The sequence below is a fragment of the Chrysochloris asiatica genome, unplaced genomic scaffold (assembly GCF_000296735.1).
Source record: "Chrysochloris asiatica unplaced genomic scaffold, ChrAsi1.0 scaffold00257, whole genome shotgun sequence".
Taxonomy (NCBI): Eukaryota; Metazoa; Chordata; class Mammalia; order Afrosoricida; family Chrysochloridae; genus Chrysochloris; species Chrysochloris asiatica.
This window is the reverse complement of record NW_006408775.1, coordinates 2240745-2256183: the sequence shown is the minus strand read 5'-3', so window position 1 is coordinate 2256183 and position 15439 is coordinate 2240745. Positions and strand designations below refer to the sequence as shown.

Below are 15439 nucleotides of genomic sequence, written 5' to 3'. Positions count from 1 at the left end.
CTGGAGCCCCCACTCACCCGTACCGCCTGGCCGCCCTGGCAAACCGGAACCGGTAATTTCGTCTTACCAAGTGTCTTTTTGTGTGACATTGGGGTTCATTTCTAACAAGGTAAACAGCAGTAGACAAGCAAACCCAAACTGAACGCATGGCCTTCAAGTCAGTTGCTCTGTGGGGTTTCCGAGGCTATGACCCTTTGTGGACGCAGACTGCCATAACTTTGTCCCTTGAAGAGGCTGGTGGATTCCAGTACTGACCTTTGGGGTAGCAGCTAAGTGCTTAACCACCGTGTCACTAGGACTTCCTAGGGATCAACAACCTAGGGATCAACAACCTTAGAGAGTGGAGAGGGGGCTTCCTTGATACTCTGCTCATGGTTCAGGGGTTCCTTGTCTGCAGAGACACCACGTGGCTCTTGTTGAAGGCGGAGGCTGACAACACTCATCTCCTTCTCAGCTGTCACCAGACAGAAGTCATGAGACGCTTGTTCTGACTCACAGCACCCTGGGTGGGGTTTCCGAGGCTGTGAACCTTTAGCAGCATTAAAAGCCTCATCTTTCTCTCGCAGAGCGCCTAGTGGCTTTGAACTGCCGACCCTGTGCTTATCTAACAGTGTCAGCACCGCCATGAAATCAAACTCCCAAGTCCCACCGCGATGGACACAATTGCGTGTAATCAGAACTGAAATGAGAAGCAAAGTCAGGCTTGACCAAGAATCAGGTTTAACGTGTAAGGGGTCAAAGCGCTAAACACCACACTGAGAGGACTTGGAGAACTAAGGGAGGGTGGCCAAGGACTCAAAAGCCAGGCGCTTTGGCTGTCTTCATGTTTCTTTTGGTTCTGATAGAAGAATCCAGGTGGGCAATTCTGTCTTGGGACTTCCAGAAAAACCCACAAATTACTGGTGTAGCTAGTCTGCACAGGTGACCCCAATGAACTCTACCTCCTGGTGTTCACAATGGAGCCAAGTAGGCGCCATATTTTGGTTCCAGGTCTTTCTTTCATCACTACAGACAGGGAGGTGGGCGGTGGGGGAGCTTCCATTAGCCTAAAGCCTGCTGGTGCCCAACTCCGATTTTGACATATCCAGTTGCTTTAAAAATAGCCCAGACAGGCAGATTCATAGTCGTCTAGAGCCTGCCTGCTTCACACACTCCACAAGGCTACTCCCAGCATCTGCCAGTCAGACCAAACAAGCCAATTGCAATCAAATTGATGCTGAGTTATTACGGCAACCCCATGTGTTGCAGAGTAGAACTGCAGTTCAAAGGGTTTTCAAGAGCATGCCCTATCGGAAGCAAATAAGGTTTTCATTTCCAGGTGTTGCATGTGGTTGGCTTTATAGAGACCCTAAAACAACTAATGCTCCTTGGTGTTGTCTGACCCAAGATTCCCTGTTGTGTGCTGAGCCGCTGAACTAGACTTGCCAGTCCCCTCTCTGCTTCTCCCCTGAACATTCCGCTGCTCTCTTCCCCATCTGGCGCCCCTGTACACCCCACCCCCAGCCGTTTTTTTGGAAGCCCTCGGTCAGTGAGAGCGCTCCCAAGGTTTGCTAAGCCAGCCAGCTCAACAGCTTGTTTTGCAACACTGCCATCTAGCGGTCATGATCTTTTTCCTTCCTCGGGCCCCCAGATCTCTCGCTCACTGAAGGGCCATTCTGTATGTTGCATTTGTGACTTGATGCTGTAGGATAACCACAGGAACATAACTGCAAGGTTGGCGGTTCAAACCCTTCAGCTGCTTCTTAGAAACCCTATACAGGGTTGTTGTGTCAGAACCGACTCGATGGCACTTAACGCCAACAGCAACAGCTTTGCCAGTAGGAGGCAGCAGAGGTGACCCAGACCAGTTCCAGGCCTAACCCCTAGAACATCTGGGAGCTTCTTAGGAGCCCTGGGGTCCAGCTGGAGCGAACATGGCATGCGATTGGTAGAAACGCTGTATAAGACCTCATGCGGAGGGAGGGGGAAGAACCAATGAGGCCGAGTGCCTTTGGAGCCAGGCTCTCCCTGCCAAGCTGGCAGCCCTGTGAGTTGCCCCATCCAATCCCAGATGCCCTCTGACTGCAGCCGCATGAAAGGCCTCAAAGGAGACCAGTAAAGGAGCCACCCAGCTGAGCCCTGGCTAACCCACAGACCCCCAGGAATACTAAAGAACTGCTGTCTGAATCCACTCCGCATGGTGTGGGCGCACCAGGCCAAGCCCAGAAACCAAACTCTGTGCTGTGGAGTGGGCTCCAAATCAGTCAGTCCTGTGGATAGATGAGGATGGATGTTTAGGGTTTCCCAGGCTGCAAAGCTTTCTCCCACAGAGTGGCTGGCGGGTTCCAACTGCTGACTTTGCCATTAGCAGCTCAGTGCTTAACCCGCTGCAGCACAAGGGCTCCTGGGGTGCAGCAAACGGTAACTGAAAGGAAGTCAATGCCTGACAGCCGCTAGGCTGCATGGTCTTGTTCTGCGTGCAGTTTCCTGGCATTTGAAGAACTTAGTTGGCACAGTGTCAGGGAACACAGCCAAAAAGGGGGTTTACAGAAGAGAGGGAGAAGAGAAGAGAAAGTGCAGCCTGGCACGGGTCATCGAGTTTTCCCATTTTGGGTGGCTGCGGGAGGTCATCCTGGACAGTCTGTATTTGTGTAGGTTGTGGCTTTGCAGGATCAGCACTGGACTGCAAACCACAAGGTCAGTGGTTCAAACCCACCGGCTACTCCTCGGAAATCCTCCACAGTCAGAACTGACTCGATGGCACTTAACAGCGACAACAAGGAATATAGGCCTGGTGTGGCATTGTAGGATAAGGACTAGACTGTGAACCACAAGGTCGGTGGTTCAAACCCACCAGCTGCTTCTTGGAAACCCTGTACGGGGGTCGCTCTGAGTGGGAATCGACTCCACGGCACTTAGCAGCAATACACAAAGAATATAAGGAGCCCTGGTAGCACAGTGGACTAAGCATTAAGTTGCTAACCACAAGATTGGGAGTTCAAACCTACCAGTCACTCCACAGGAACCAGATGAGGCTGTGTCCTCCCATAAAGAGACTGACATTCTCAGAACCCTCCGGAGCGGTTCGGCTCTGTTCCGTCCAGGGCTACTGGGAGTTCGCATCTACTCGATGGCCTTGGATTTAACACGGAATAGGAAAGGAAGGAAAGGCTTTATTGATGGACTCTCTAGACCACCTTGAGGTTTGAGCTGTGGAGCACATATGGTGGGTCATGTCTTTGTGTTGTATGCCGTCTTAGAATTTTCAGACTACTATCTTTAATATCTAAAGAAACAAAGACATCCAACAGAAAATGGTCAGTGGGAGTTACCATGACAGTGTGTGCAGTGTTGGTATCAGAATGGACACATAAATCCTGGAACAAAGTGGAGAATCCAGAAATAGATCCACACATACATGAAAATCAGGTTTCAACAAAGGTGCCAATATAACCCATATTGGTAAGGAAAAGCATAGGTTTTTCAATAAATGGCGTTAACACCTAGATATCCATATAGGAGAAAAGAAATCACGACCCTTACCTAACACCACACACACACAAACTCAAACCAGCCCAGAGATACACACATACTAGGGAAACCTGCAGAACTTAGACGGGAGAACAGAGGAGACAATCTTAGGGCACAAACAGAGCTACGCACACAAGGAAACAAACATAAACTCTGGTTTCTATGGAATGGAGAAAAAGAACTAGAGAGAGGAAGCTGGGCAAGACGAACCACGGTTGTTAATAGGATTATATGTGGGACAGCTGCATCGAGCTGCTCATCACCAAAGAGGGCCACTAGATGGCCTCCCAGTCTGTCAGACCTGTGAGGGGTTGCAATGGCTCCCCCGAGAAGATACTCTTCAGCCGTAGCTCCTGGCATCTGTAAATGGGAACTCGTTTGGTGATAGGGTCTTCTAAGTTAAAAGGGTTATCATCAGTTAACAGGGTTGACATTGGAATAGGGTGGTCCAAATCCCAGAGGACACAGTCACAGAGGGAGAGATGACCAGGTAAAGTTGGAGTGAAGCCATGATCACCAGTCATCAAAGAGGCTGGGACACAGCCTGGAACAGATTCCGCCTCATCTCTCAAGAGGAATCAACAGAGCGGGAATTTCAGGCTCCCAGCCTCCAAAACTGTGAACAATGTGTTTCCCTTCTGACAAGCCATCCAATTTGTGATGCTTTGATTTGGCAGCTTCACCCTAGTGTGGCTCCTTTCAGATGGAGTGTGGGCTGACCATGTAAGTTGTTTGAACCAGTAAAATGCAGCAGAAATGATGCTACTCGGATGGAGAGACCACCCAGCGAGGCCTCAGGGAGAGGTGGGAGCTGTAAGAGAACCTGGACAAGACAAAGGCCTCGCATCTGAGCTTCTGATGGAGCCTCCGCTTCGCAGACATCTCTGCCAAGGGGACAGACATGAATGCGCCACCTGGAACATGGAGTCCAGCCAAGCCTCCATGCTTAGCTGCCGTCTCACAGGCAGAACCACTGGCTGAATGAACCCTGTCAACCCACAGAACTTCGAAATGGTGGTTTCAAGCCACTGTGGTCTGGAGTGGCTTGTTACACTACAATAGCATGGCTTCCCTCCCCCAACTAGTATTATTTCTATAATCAGAAAAAAAACAACAGTTCCAAACCTGAATATCTAATATTATAATGCCATCATGCCAAGCTAGGCTCATTTATTCTTACTCCATGTTAGCATGCCTTTTTAGTTTTTAATTTCAACAGAATTTTATTAAAGTAAAGCATGTACATTGTTGAAAAAGTCAAATAATACTAAAAAGCTTAAAATTCAGCAGTTCACTGTCCTGTCTCTACACCCTCCTAATTCCCTCTCCTGGTATTTACAAATCCCCCTAGTCCTGGTGTGCCACTGCTGCAGGATTGCTGCACAGTTAGCCCACCCAGTGGCACTGCTGAGGAAGGGCCTCTGATCTGTTTCCATGGAGATTGGGGTCGAGAAAACCCTGTGGGGGCAGTTCTGTTCTGGAATGCATGGGTCACCATGAACCAAAATACCGAGTTTATGGCAACAAGCACAACCCCACAACTCTCCAGTATAGTGTATGTCTTAGCACAATTCACACCATTTATCTGTTCAGATAGTATTCATAAGCAAGCTTTGTCATGTACCATGGTGGTTTCCTTGTTGACTTCTCCCCCCCAGAAGTGAGCACTCTTTTCTGCTGTGGTGTATTTTGTCTGTACCTACCCACAGCCTCTAATTAGCTTTAGTACACGCTTCCATGAGGGCAGTCCCATTCGAGCACTTAACTACTTGAGATTGCCATTCTCTGGGCACTGTTGGCATCCTGGGACATGCCAAAGCTGCCATCTTTGGAATTTCATTTGCCTTTCTCCAGCTTCTGATTCCCAATCCCTGAGTGTCAGATTGCACTCTTCCTTGGCCCACATCCTTCTTTTGGTGGTGCCCACCTGTGGGCAAATGCGCTGGACTACAAGGTTCCAGTTCACCAGTTCACTATGAGTCAGAATCGACTCGACAGCCCTTCTTCATTCGTCTCCTCAGATTAAAAAGCTAGTGGGGAGGGGGGTTCCTGGTGATGGTGGCTCTCATGTGCCTTTCTCTCGAGTCACCCTGTTCCCGTGAGGACAGAGCCTTGGGACACAGCCCTCAATCTGAAATCTCCTGTCACCATTACCCTGGGATTCCGTCCACCACTCTTCCGTCTGCTCTGTTTTCTATAACCCATGCTATCTGCCTTCTTGTTTTACTCCTTCTGTTTCCTACTCATGACAGGTGCATGAGAGATCAAACCTCTGGGACCTTTCACATCTGAAAACATTTTGATTTCATCCCACACTTAGCTGAGGGTGTGGTGACTGTACTTCTTTCCTCCTCTTTCTGATAACCAACTCTGCCCTGTAGCCAAGGGATGTCCATGTGACCAGGCTGAGCCAATCATAGGGCCAGTTAGTGTCCTTCCCTGAGACTTTTTATTCTGAACGGGCCATGGGAGGAGCTTATCTTGGACACTAGAGAATGTAGCCGTCCCTCACCAGAGGAGGGTGGAATCCTGGGGGTGAGAAGCAAGGTTGGCAGCAGCATCCTGTTTCCTGCAGTCCCCCTTCCGACTGGAGCACTTTTGGAAGGGGAGTCCCATGCCCTCTGTCCCCCAATGAGTCCTTGTCACCTTCCCACAGCTGAAAGGATTCTGCAGGACTACAGAAGCCTGCTCAACATTCGGCAGCCTTTTTTTGCTTCAGGTGGTGTTACTGCTGTAGTTATTGTGTGGTGTGTGTGTGTGTGTGAAAATGTATATAACAAAATGTTTGCATTTCAACTATTTTTCAGTGACATGAACTATATTCAGCATGTTGTGCAGCCAACACCCGATTTCCAACTTTTCACCGGCCCATCAGGGCCCCAAAGCAGGGACTCCCTACTGCCCACTCCTGCTAGTGCCTGAGACCTCAGAAACTTTGGCCCTTGATTGTTTTGCCTGTTCTAGATATTTTATATGCCATGAATAGTCCGTGAACTACCAGAAGAATGAACACATGTGTCTGAAAAACAAGTACAGTCGAAATACTCGTTAGAAATAAGTGCAGCCAGACTTCACCTCCCTCACTCTGAACTTGTGGTCAGGAGGGACCAATCCCTTGAGGAGAAGCTTGTGCTTGGTGTCTGAGCTTTCTAGTGCTATGACAGAGATACCACGAGGGGACGACTCTAAGCACCAGAGATGTCTCCTCCCAGCGCTCGGGAGCCTTTCTGTCTCTGTAGGCTCATAGCTTAGGGGCAAGGTCCTTGTCTCCATTCATCATGTGTAAACCCCGCATTCTGTAGAGATCCCCAGATGTCATGTCATGGAATCACTCTTCCCCTGGTTCTAGGAGGGTCCCTGTGCAGGGGTCCTGGGGTCACATGACGTGCTTTGTTTCTGGGCCTCCTTTCCTGGTGGTATCTGCTGCCCCCTGTACTCACTTTGCTCTCTTGTGAGGTAAAGGGGATGCAGGCCCCAGCCCAGGGGAAGTCCCCTGACATCAGACCAGGGCTGTGTCCTGAGTAAGCGTGTGTCTTACAGCTGATTGGCTGATGACATCATTACATAATTGCCAGAGCACTGAGACTCATGGGCCAGTCAAGATGACACACATTGGGGATGCGCGCACGCACACACACACACACACACACACACACACACACTCTCCATGACACTTGGTAAGCTAGTGCTGTGGCAGCATCTCCTATCACAATTGTCTCACAGGCATTGTCTGTGAACAGAAAATGAGGTTTCCATGATTTGTGTTCAGAGGATGGATGGTTTCCCTACCATCACCCTACACCCTACACCCTACAAGTGGTCTTTGGTGGTTGCTTGATGGCTTTTCATTTTCGCAAATATGAAGAACCTTACTACAAACACTTATGGCCATAAAGTTCTTCTTTGTATTGAGGGTTCTTTGCTTAGGGTAGACTTCTAGCAGTGACCTCATGGCACCAAAAGGAACCAACGTGGTTGAAGACAGGCCATTATATCCCGAAGACCTGAAAGCAGGAACTCAGACTGATCCCTGCACTCCAGTGAAGGAACCACATGGTGGAAACAACCCGAGTGTTCATCCACAGGGGACTGAGCACACAGGTGGTGCGGACAGACAACAGGAGGAGGAGTGTTCAGCCATGCTAGAGAGTGACGTTCTGGCACATGCTAGGGCACAGATGAACCTTGAAGACATGAGACTAAACTGAAAAATAATTCAGGCACAAAAGGAGGACTATTGTATGGTCCCATTTATACAAAATAGCTAGAAGAGCCACTACAGAGAGGCGGAAGGGAATGAGGTACGGTGGCCTAACTGGTCCAGAGCTTCTGCTTGTGGCAAGGGTAGAAAAGTTAGAGGTGCCAACAGTGGTGATTCTGGCGCAGTATTGTGCATAACTGATGTCACTGGATGATACACTTGAAATTAGTTAAAATGACAACATTCATGTTGTGTGTATTTTATTATTTTGAGCTGAGGCCACTGACCAACAACCTGATGTAGATAGAAAAGGGTTGTGCCAGAAACATGCCCACCTGCTGGCCCATGTCCCCGGGATCCTGGGGAAGAGCATTCCTCCACTGCTGGGCTCGCTCACTGCCCAGAACTGGCATCTCCTCACTGTGGTTTAGATTTGCATTTAGTTAATTACGGAGGCTCAGCACATCTCAGAAAGTCTCTTGCCAGTTGATTGCCTCTTTGGCGACTTTATCTGTTTGTGTCCTCCCTTCACTTAATCTTTATGGTCTCCTTGTTTTCCTGATCCATTTCTCCAGCATCTCTCACCATAATGGTGCCAGCATTTTGCAGTGTTCCCTGCAAACACTTTATCTACTGTTTGCCTTTTCAGGTCTTTGTGGGCTCACGCATGTTTCCTTCCAACCTGAACATGGTTCTTCTTCCAGGCTTGATCCATGTCCAATTCTGTTCTCTAGGAAGATTGGCTATTTTGAATAATCTCTGTATCTCTGTGAATTCAAATCTCCGTTAGCACTGTTTGGTGGATGTTGTGAGGACGGGACACGCCCACTCCCACCAGTTCCCACCCAGACACCCTCCACAGGAGTCCAGCTTTCCCTGGTAGCCTCTCTTTCAGAGTCTCTGCTCTTTTGCTGCTATTACAGAAATATCACAAACAGAAACGGACTTCCTCACAATTTAGGAGACTAGAAGTCTGAATTCAGAGTGTCTGCTCTAGGCAAGTTGGAGTCCTGGTGTGGTGATATAGGATAAGCATTGAACTGCTAACCACAAAGTTGACAGTTCAAACCCACCAGCTGTTCCTTGGAAACACTATACGGAGTTGCTGTGTGTTGGAACAGACACACCTACACACGTATACTCTAGGGCTCTCTCCTGTCAGCTCTGGAGCACATGCCTCATCTCTGCAGCCTCTGCCTCCGGGTTTCATGGAGGTGTCCTTGAGTCTTGACATCCACCGTCCCTTGTTCTGCTTGAGCCTCTGTTGTATCTCAGTAGGGATTGACTCAAAACACACCCCTCCCCAGTCCTTTATCATGAGTACATCAAAGAAAATCCTGGTTCCAACTGGGACTAGCGCCACAGGCTAGAGGTGAGGATTTGAACATAGATTTGGGGAAGATCCACAGTTTGATTTTTGTTGTCTGCTTGATTTTAGGGTAGAGTCACCCCTAGAGGAATTGGCTCTTAAATGAACAGCAGGAAAAACTGAGAAAGGTCGTCCTCCAAAGGGTATGGTTGGTGTCAAAAGGTCCTGTCCCTCCCCCCCCATGGGCAGTAAGGGCAGGTGAACAGATGAGCCTGGAGGACTAAGGTCACACGGACAGACATTGCTGAGACACTCGATCACTCCTCCTTTTCCCTGAAATGATTCCGTGCCATTTCCCTCCCCCTGTGTTCACTTGATAACCCCGCCCTCCAGGGATTTGTACCTATTGGTGAATTAATGAATGAGTCTATGAATGAATGAATCCGTCAGCAGTGTACTCGATATTCAATATGCTATGGACTGCCCGAAGAATAAACGAATTCTTTGTTTTGGAAGGCGTACAGGCAGGATTGTACCATAGAAGAACCCGTGGTGGTCTTTTAGACACGTGATCAGGATGGAGAAGGACATCATGCTTTGTAAAGTAGAGGGTTTGTGAAAAAGAGGAGGACCTGGAAGAGATGGATTGACAGGGGGCTGCCACAGTGGGTTCAAACGGAAGGAATTGGGAGGATGGCGCCAGACCCGGCAATGTGTTCACTGCAGTCCACGCGGGGGCGCCCTTCTCTTACCCCACTGTCTCCTTTCCTTCAGCCAAGCCGCTGCGCCTCCAACTGCAAAGTACCAGGGGTGGCAGTGGACGACAGGCAGGCGGTGAACTTCTGGGTGGCACTATGGGATAAGCACTGGGCTGTTAACCAGAAAGAAAGCTAACGTTTTCCGTTCCCCATAAAGATTTACAGCCTCTTGAAAGCCTACACAGTGTCGCTGTGAGTAGGAGTTCACTCTATGGGAGTGGGTTGGGGTTTTTGTTGTGTGAGGGGAGTGGAGACACATGGGCCTAACGCCCACATGGAGAAGCCGAGAGCCGAGCCCGGGGGAGGTCCCACAGCCATCTCTCACTCCATCCTGCATCTCTTTCTCTAGCTCCAGGTTTTCCTACCTTCACCTCCCGCCCATCCTGCGCTGCTCCGGGTGGCCGCCAGAGGGCAGCATTGCGCGGCCCGGGCACTCTGGGAGACTAAGGCAGAGCCCCGGCGGGGGGCTACGGGACTCACCCTCCCGGATCCAGGGCGAACCCTGCCCACACCACCACCTGGGGCGGGCCGCAGAGCACCCTAACTCATCCCACCCACAGCGCAGGCGGGGAAACCGAGGCAGGGCCCGCAGCTTCGCCGGGCGCGTCCCGCCGCGATCACGCGGCCGGAGGGAGTGGCCGCCGAGCCGCAACTGCGGCCCTGATACCACCCCGTGCCCCAAAAAACTTCCTCCCCGAGCCGCTTCCGCGGTCCCGATCCACCGCCCGCGCCTGGGCAGTGACTCCTCTGACGGTCATCCCGGTCCGGCCTTCCCAGAACCAGCTTCCGCCCCGCCCGACGGCCACGGGTTCTGGGAAGCCCCCAGCCGGGTCCAGCAGCACTGGGCTGGGGGCTTCCGGTGGAGGGGGGTCGCTCACCGGCTCTTCTGTTTTCCCTGAGTTTTATGTATTTTGTTGTTATTGAGACTACACAGGGCAAAGCAATTGAGCTTGGTGGCATTCTTCGGAGCTGTTCTTCCTCATTCACAAACCAACCCCCCCAAAGGTCCTAGCTAAGCTTTCAAGTTGCAGTTGTCAATTTAATGGTGTGGCGCTGTAGGTTAAGTGCTGGACGGTAAACGGGTGATTCCGATTCACCTGCCGCTCCTTGGAAACCCTATCCAGGGTCGCTATGACTGACTGCAATTAACAACAGATCTTACTTAAAAGAACCTAATGTTTAAGGCGGAGCTTTGTAACTCAAGCGCACTATTGCTCATTTAGGGGTCCTGTGGTCAATTTAATGGTGTGGCGCTCACTGTAGGATAGATAGGTGATACAATTGCTCAGGTAAGGACCCTAGTGGCATGGTGGTTTAAGCGTGGGTGGTAGTGTTCAAACCCATCAGCCTCTTTTCAAGAGAAAAACGAGGCTGTCTGCTCCTCTCAGAACCTTAAGGAGCAGGAGCAGTTCCTCTGTTGAGTCAGAATCGACTTGATGATAGTTGTTTTTGGTTTTTTTTTTCATTGCTTTTTTATGATGACTTCAAGGGATATGGGATATGTTTGGTTAAAGGTTTAAATATGCTCTCAGGTCTCAGGGCAATTGATGATGTTCAGGGTTCATCTGCCTTCCATGGCTCCAGAAAGTCCAGAATCCAAGAGACTCTGAAATCTTGTTCCACATTCCCCCCTTTGGATCAGGATTCTCCATTCAGATCTTTGATCAAGATGGTGGGTAATGGGGTAATGGTAGCTTCCCTTCATTGACGGCCCCACCAGGTTACTTACAGGAGCTAGATAGTGTCTACTGATGCCTGCCCTTCCTGAGAATGAATGAATGAATGAACCAAACTGTGAGAGTTTCCTGGGGCAGCCAGTTCATAGGGGACCTGTGGTCAATTGAGGGGTTTCTGGGGCCACTTAGGGGTGTCTGTGGTCAGTTCCAGGTGGGGGAGGTCAAGGCTGCCAGAACCCAGAAAGGGGCAGCACTCCCCCTACTCGCTACACCAGAACCCTGAGGAATAATGAAGTGGGTGGGGGGATCTGGTTCAGCGGGGTTCAGGGGGTTCAGGGTCAGGTCACAGGAGCTGGGGTTCCTGAGGCACCTCCTTCTTACAGAGAAGAGCCGGGCAGGCTGGGCCAACAGGTCCAACAGCATAGCCGAACCCATACTCACTACAGCCATAAAACCCCAGTTCATGGAGCCGAGCAACTGGCAAGTGCTCCCTGAGCACTGCTGTCACCGCTGTCCCGGCCTGTCCCCCACCCCTCCACCTCGCCAGGAACATGAGGCCCCCGGCGGCCATGGCTCTGCTCCTACTGCTGTTCCCACTCGGTGAGTTTGGGCCCTCTCCCCCCCACCCTCCCCGACCTGGGCTGCAGGAGCCGGCCCCCTCCCCTCCTTCCTTCCCGCTCCAGTGCTGCTGTCTCTGGGTAGTGTGGAGGGTCCAGATGACACCCAGTGGGGAGGGGAGCCGAGTGGCCGAGGAAGGCTGGGCATCAGCAGGGGATCCGTGTGCCGCCTGGAACCCTCCTCCCCGCTGACACTTTGGGCAGCAGCTGTGGCTTTGCCATCTCCTGGATCAGTGCTGTGCTTGCTTGGGAAGGGTTTGAAGTCTGCTGGACCAGAGGGGACTGGCCACACTGTGCCCTCCCTGCCTTCTGGAGCCCCAGGGGGCTGGTAAAGGGGGCTTAACAGAGATCTGGAGGCCAAGGTATAAAGTGCTGAGGGCCGCCCCCAGAGAGGAAGCGGGTAGTAGGACTGGGCCAGGCCAAGTGACCCTTTTCCCAATCCTGAGTTGGGGTCAGTGGGTGTGGCAGAGGCCACCTGCCGGGCCCCACCCTGCAGGGCGGGCCCCTCTCTGCCTGGGAGACCTTCCTGCATTCCTGGGCCCTGCCCGGCCCATAGCACCACACTTCCCTGTCCTGGGCTTACCTCCCAGGCTGTGGCCTGTCTCCAGGCTTCCACCTTCTCACTGCTAAGAAGGTGTCAGAGTGGCATCTCCACAGGAAGCCCCCAGGCTGCCCGGTCCCGTCCCTCCCCACCCCTGTTCACTCCTGGCACACAGAGAATGTGTTCTTTGAGCACATCCAGGGTGTGTAGCTCCTGTGGGCCTGAGTAATCAAGGTCACTGCCAAGTAGATAATGTGACCTCACAGACATGGTCAGAAGCCCACTGCTGGCCCAGACCCCTGCCCCGCTCCTCCAGAAGCATTTGGGCCCTGGTCTCAGGAATGATGGGCCTGGTAACAGTGACTGTCCCGCCCAGATGGGAGAGATGGGACAAGGCTTCTAGCTCTAGGATGAGGTGGGCAGAGCCCAGGGAAGGTGCCAAACTTCCCATTAAAGGCAAGAAAGGCTCCCTGTAGGAGGCAAAGGCCTTTCAGTTTGGCTTTGATCAGCAACTAGGATTTGAACTTATGGAGTCCTGGTGTGGCGCTATGGGTTAATGCACTGGACTGCAAAGTCAGTTTGAACTGCAAGGTCGGCAGTTCAAGCTCACCAGCTGCTCCTTGGAAAACCCTATGCAGGGTCACTATGGGTCGGAACTGACTCGAAGGCACGTAACTACAACAACAACAAAGATTTGAACTGGAGCCTTGTGGCACCCAGGCCCAGTGAGTGATATAGTAAACCCCCCATAGCAAACACCCACCCACCCCCCGCCAGAAAGTACAGACCAGTATCAGCAGCCGCCTGGTGGGAGGGAGTCTCAGAACGCCCACTAAGCCCCTCAAGGATTTGGACTTGAACCTGGGAGTCTTGGGCACTACAGATAGAGACATCTCGATATTTTCGATATACCTCAGGGAGGGTATCCACGAGGTGAATCTTGCAAAATCCCAGAAAGACCAAAAGAAACTCATGTAGGTTCATGCCAGCAAGGAAAAAGCTAGCATGAATTGGAGCAGCTTTCTATAGGCAGAGAGAGAGGGAGGGACCCCGTGTCATCAATCAGACTATACTCTATTATACTATGATGTGAAAGAAAGGCCGATAGCAACAGCCTGCCAGGGTCATTTGCATTTTAAAGGGCACCTTGTTAACATACATTAATGTTAATGAGCAGCAGGCCTAAGGCCACTTGGGCCACCTCTATCTTAGTTCTCTCCTACTTCTATAACACGGGAGTAGCTTTAACAGATTGACTTTCTCACAATCTAAGAGGCCAGAATGCCAAATTCAGGTCTGCTCTAAGTGACCATGGCTTTCTCACTGTGGGTTCTGAGGGAAGGTCTGTGGACCCAGCATTCCTTGGAAATCTCCATGTGTCATGGCCTCAGTGGACCCCTGGGTCTAGGAGGTTCTTAGCATAGGATGCAACCTGCTCCCAGCCCCCCTTTCCAGGTGGGTGGTACTGTGGGTGGTACTGAGGGTTCCTCTCGCTGTTCCTTCTATCTCTTGTAAGACAAAAGGTGATGCAGGTCACAGCCCAGGGAAGCGTCCCTTACATCCCAGCAGGGTTGTGGCCCTACTGAAGGGTGTTACATCCTATCCTAATCCCTTTGGTCAGATTAGGGCTGACCACATCAGATCACAGCATGGGGGCGCTTACCTCAAACCACTGAGACTCTTGGCCCAGTTAAGTGGACACGTATTTTGGGGAGACACAATGAATCCAAGACCCCACCCTTGCCTTCTGCTTGGCACCCCTACATTGAAGAGTGACCAGTGCATGGTTCTGTGCTTTCTCAGCCACCCAGCGTCCTCCCCTGCTCTTGCCCCATCACAGGTGACCTCTACTTTCCTCTACTGCTTCGCCCAGCTCCTCCTCACCCCACTTGGCACCAGAGAGTGGGTCCCTAGGACTGCAAGTCCAGCAGGAAGAAGGGGGCTTCTGCAAAACCCTGGGGGTCTACAGGCTCCCACAGACATGCATGCTGCAGCCCAGTGACTTGCTGTCCCCATGTCCCTCACCTCCCTCCGATTGGTTTTCTTTTCTGGACAAAGCAAAGCCAAAGCCAATAGTAGCTGCCCTTCCTCAGGGTCCACAGGAGTTGGGGTCTAGGGGAGAGGCTGAGGCTGAGATGGGAAGGGAGCTGTTCTGAAGACCTCCCTCCAGCTCTGACCACATCTGCCCAGTGAACTGGACACACACGCTGGGCATGGGGGTGGAGAGGGCTGTCTCCATGAACAAGTCACTTCATAGGATTCCTGGGATGGGGCTGTCGTCCTGGCTGGGGTCTCTAGGGCAGGATGGAAGCTCTAGTCCCCGTCCTGAGTCCAGAGGTATGAGAGGTGATGCCCGCCCAGTACAGTCCTGTCTCGCTCTGTTCTCTGTTTCCTGACTTTCCCCAGGGTGAGGGTGGTACCAGAATCACTCGGGGCATCTTGGGTTCCCACTACAGAGCTCTTAGGAGGCCTATGGGAACCCCAGAGGTTGTGGGTGACCCTGTGGGGCTGGGGGCTGATGTGCTGGAACAGATCCTGAGAAACCCCCACTTCATTGCCATCAAGTGGATTCCAAGTCAGAGCGACCCTCCTGGACCCTGCAGGGCAGAGGCGAAGGGCCCCATAGAGTTCCCAGGGCTGGGAATCTTTATGGAAGCAGATTGCCACATCTTTGTCTATAGAGCAGTTGGTGGGCTCGAATCCCCTAACATATGTTCAGCAGTCAAGTACTTAACCAGTGCTTCACTGGGGCGTACCTCTAGGTGCAAAACCCAAACCCACTGACTTCGATTGCAATGAACAGAAATCCTATAGAACACAGTACTGC

At 51.6% G+C, this 15439-nt stretch overlaps 1 protein-coding gene across 1 annotated transcript in view; it reads left to right on the top strand.

Moving 5' to 3' along the window:
* Positions 1-15439, top strand: part of LOC102814540 — a 55099-nt gene that overhangs the window by 36104 nt on the left and 3556 nt on the right. The window contains exons 3-7 of the mRNA XM_006873967.1: positions 9795-9847; positions 10128-10637; positions 11915-12054; positions 12138-12304; positions 14453-14514. Coding sequence (XP_006874029.1) covers positions 9795-9847; positions 10128-10637; positions 11915-12054; positions 12138-12304; positions 14453-14514 — 932 coding nt within the window. The remainder of the gene's footprint in view (positions 1-9794; positions 9848-10127; positions 10638-11914; positions 12055-12137; positions 12305-14452; positions 14515-15439) is intronic.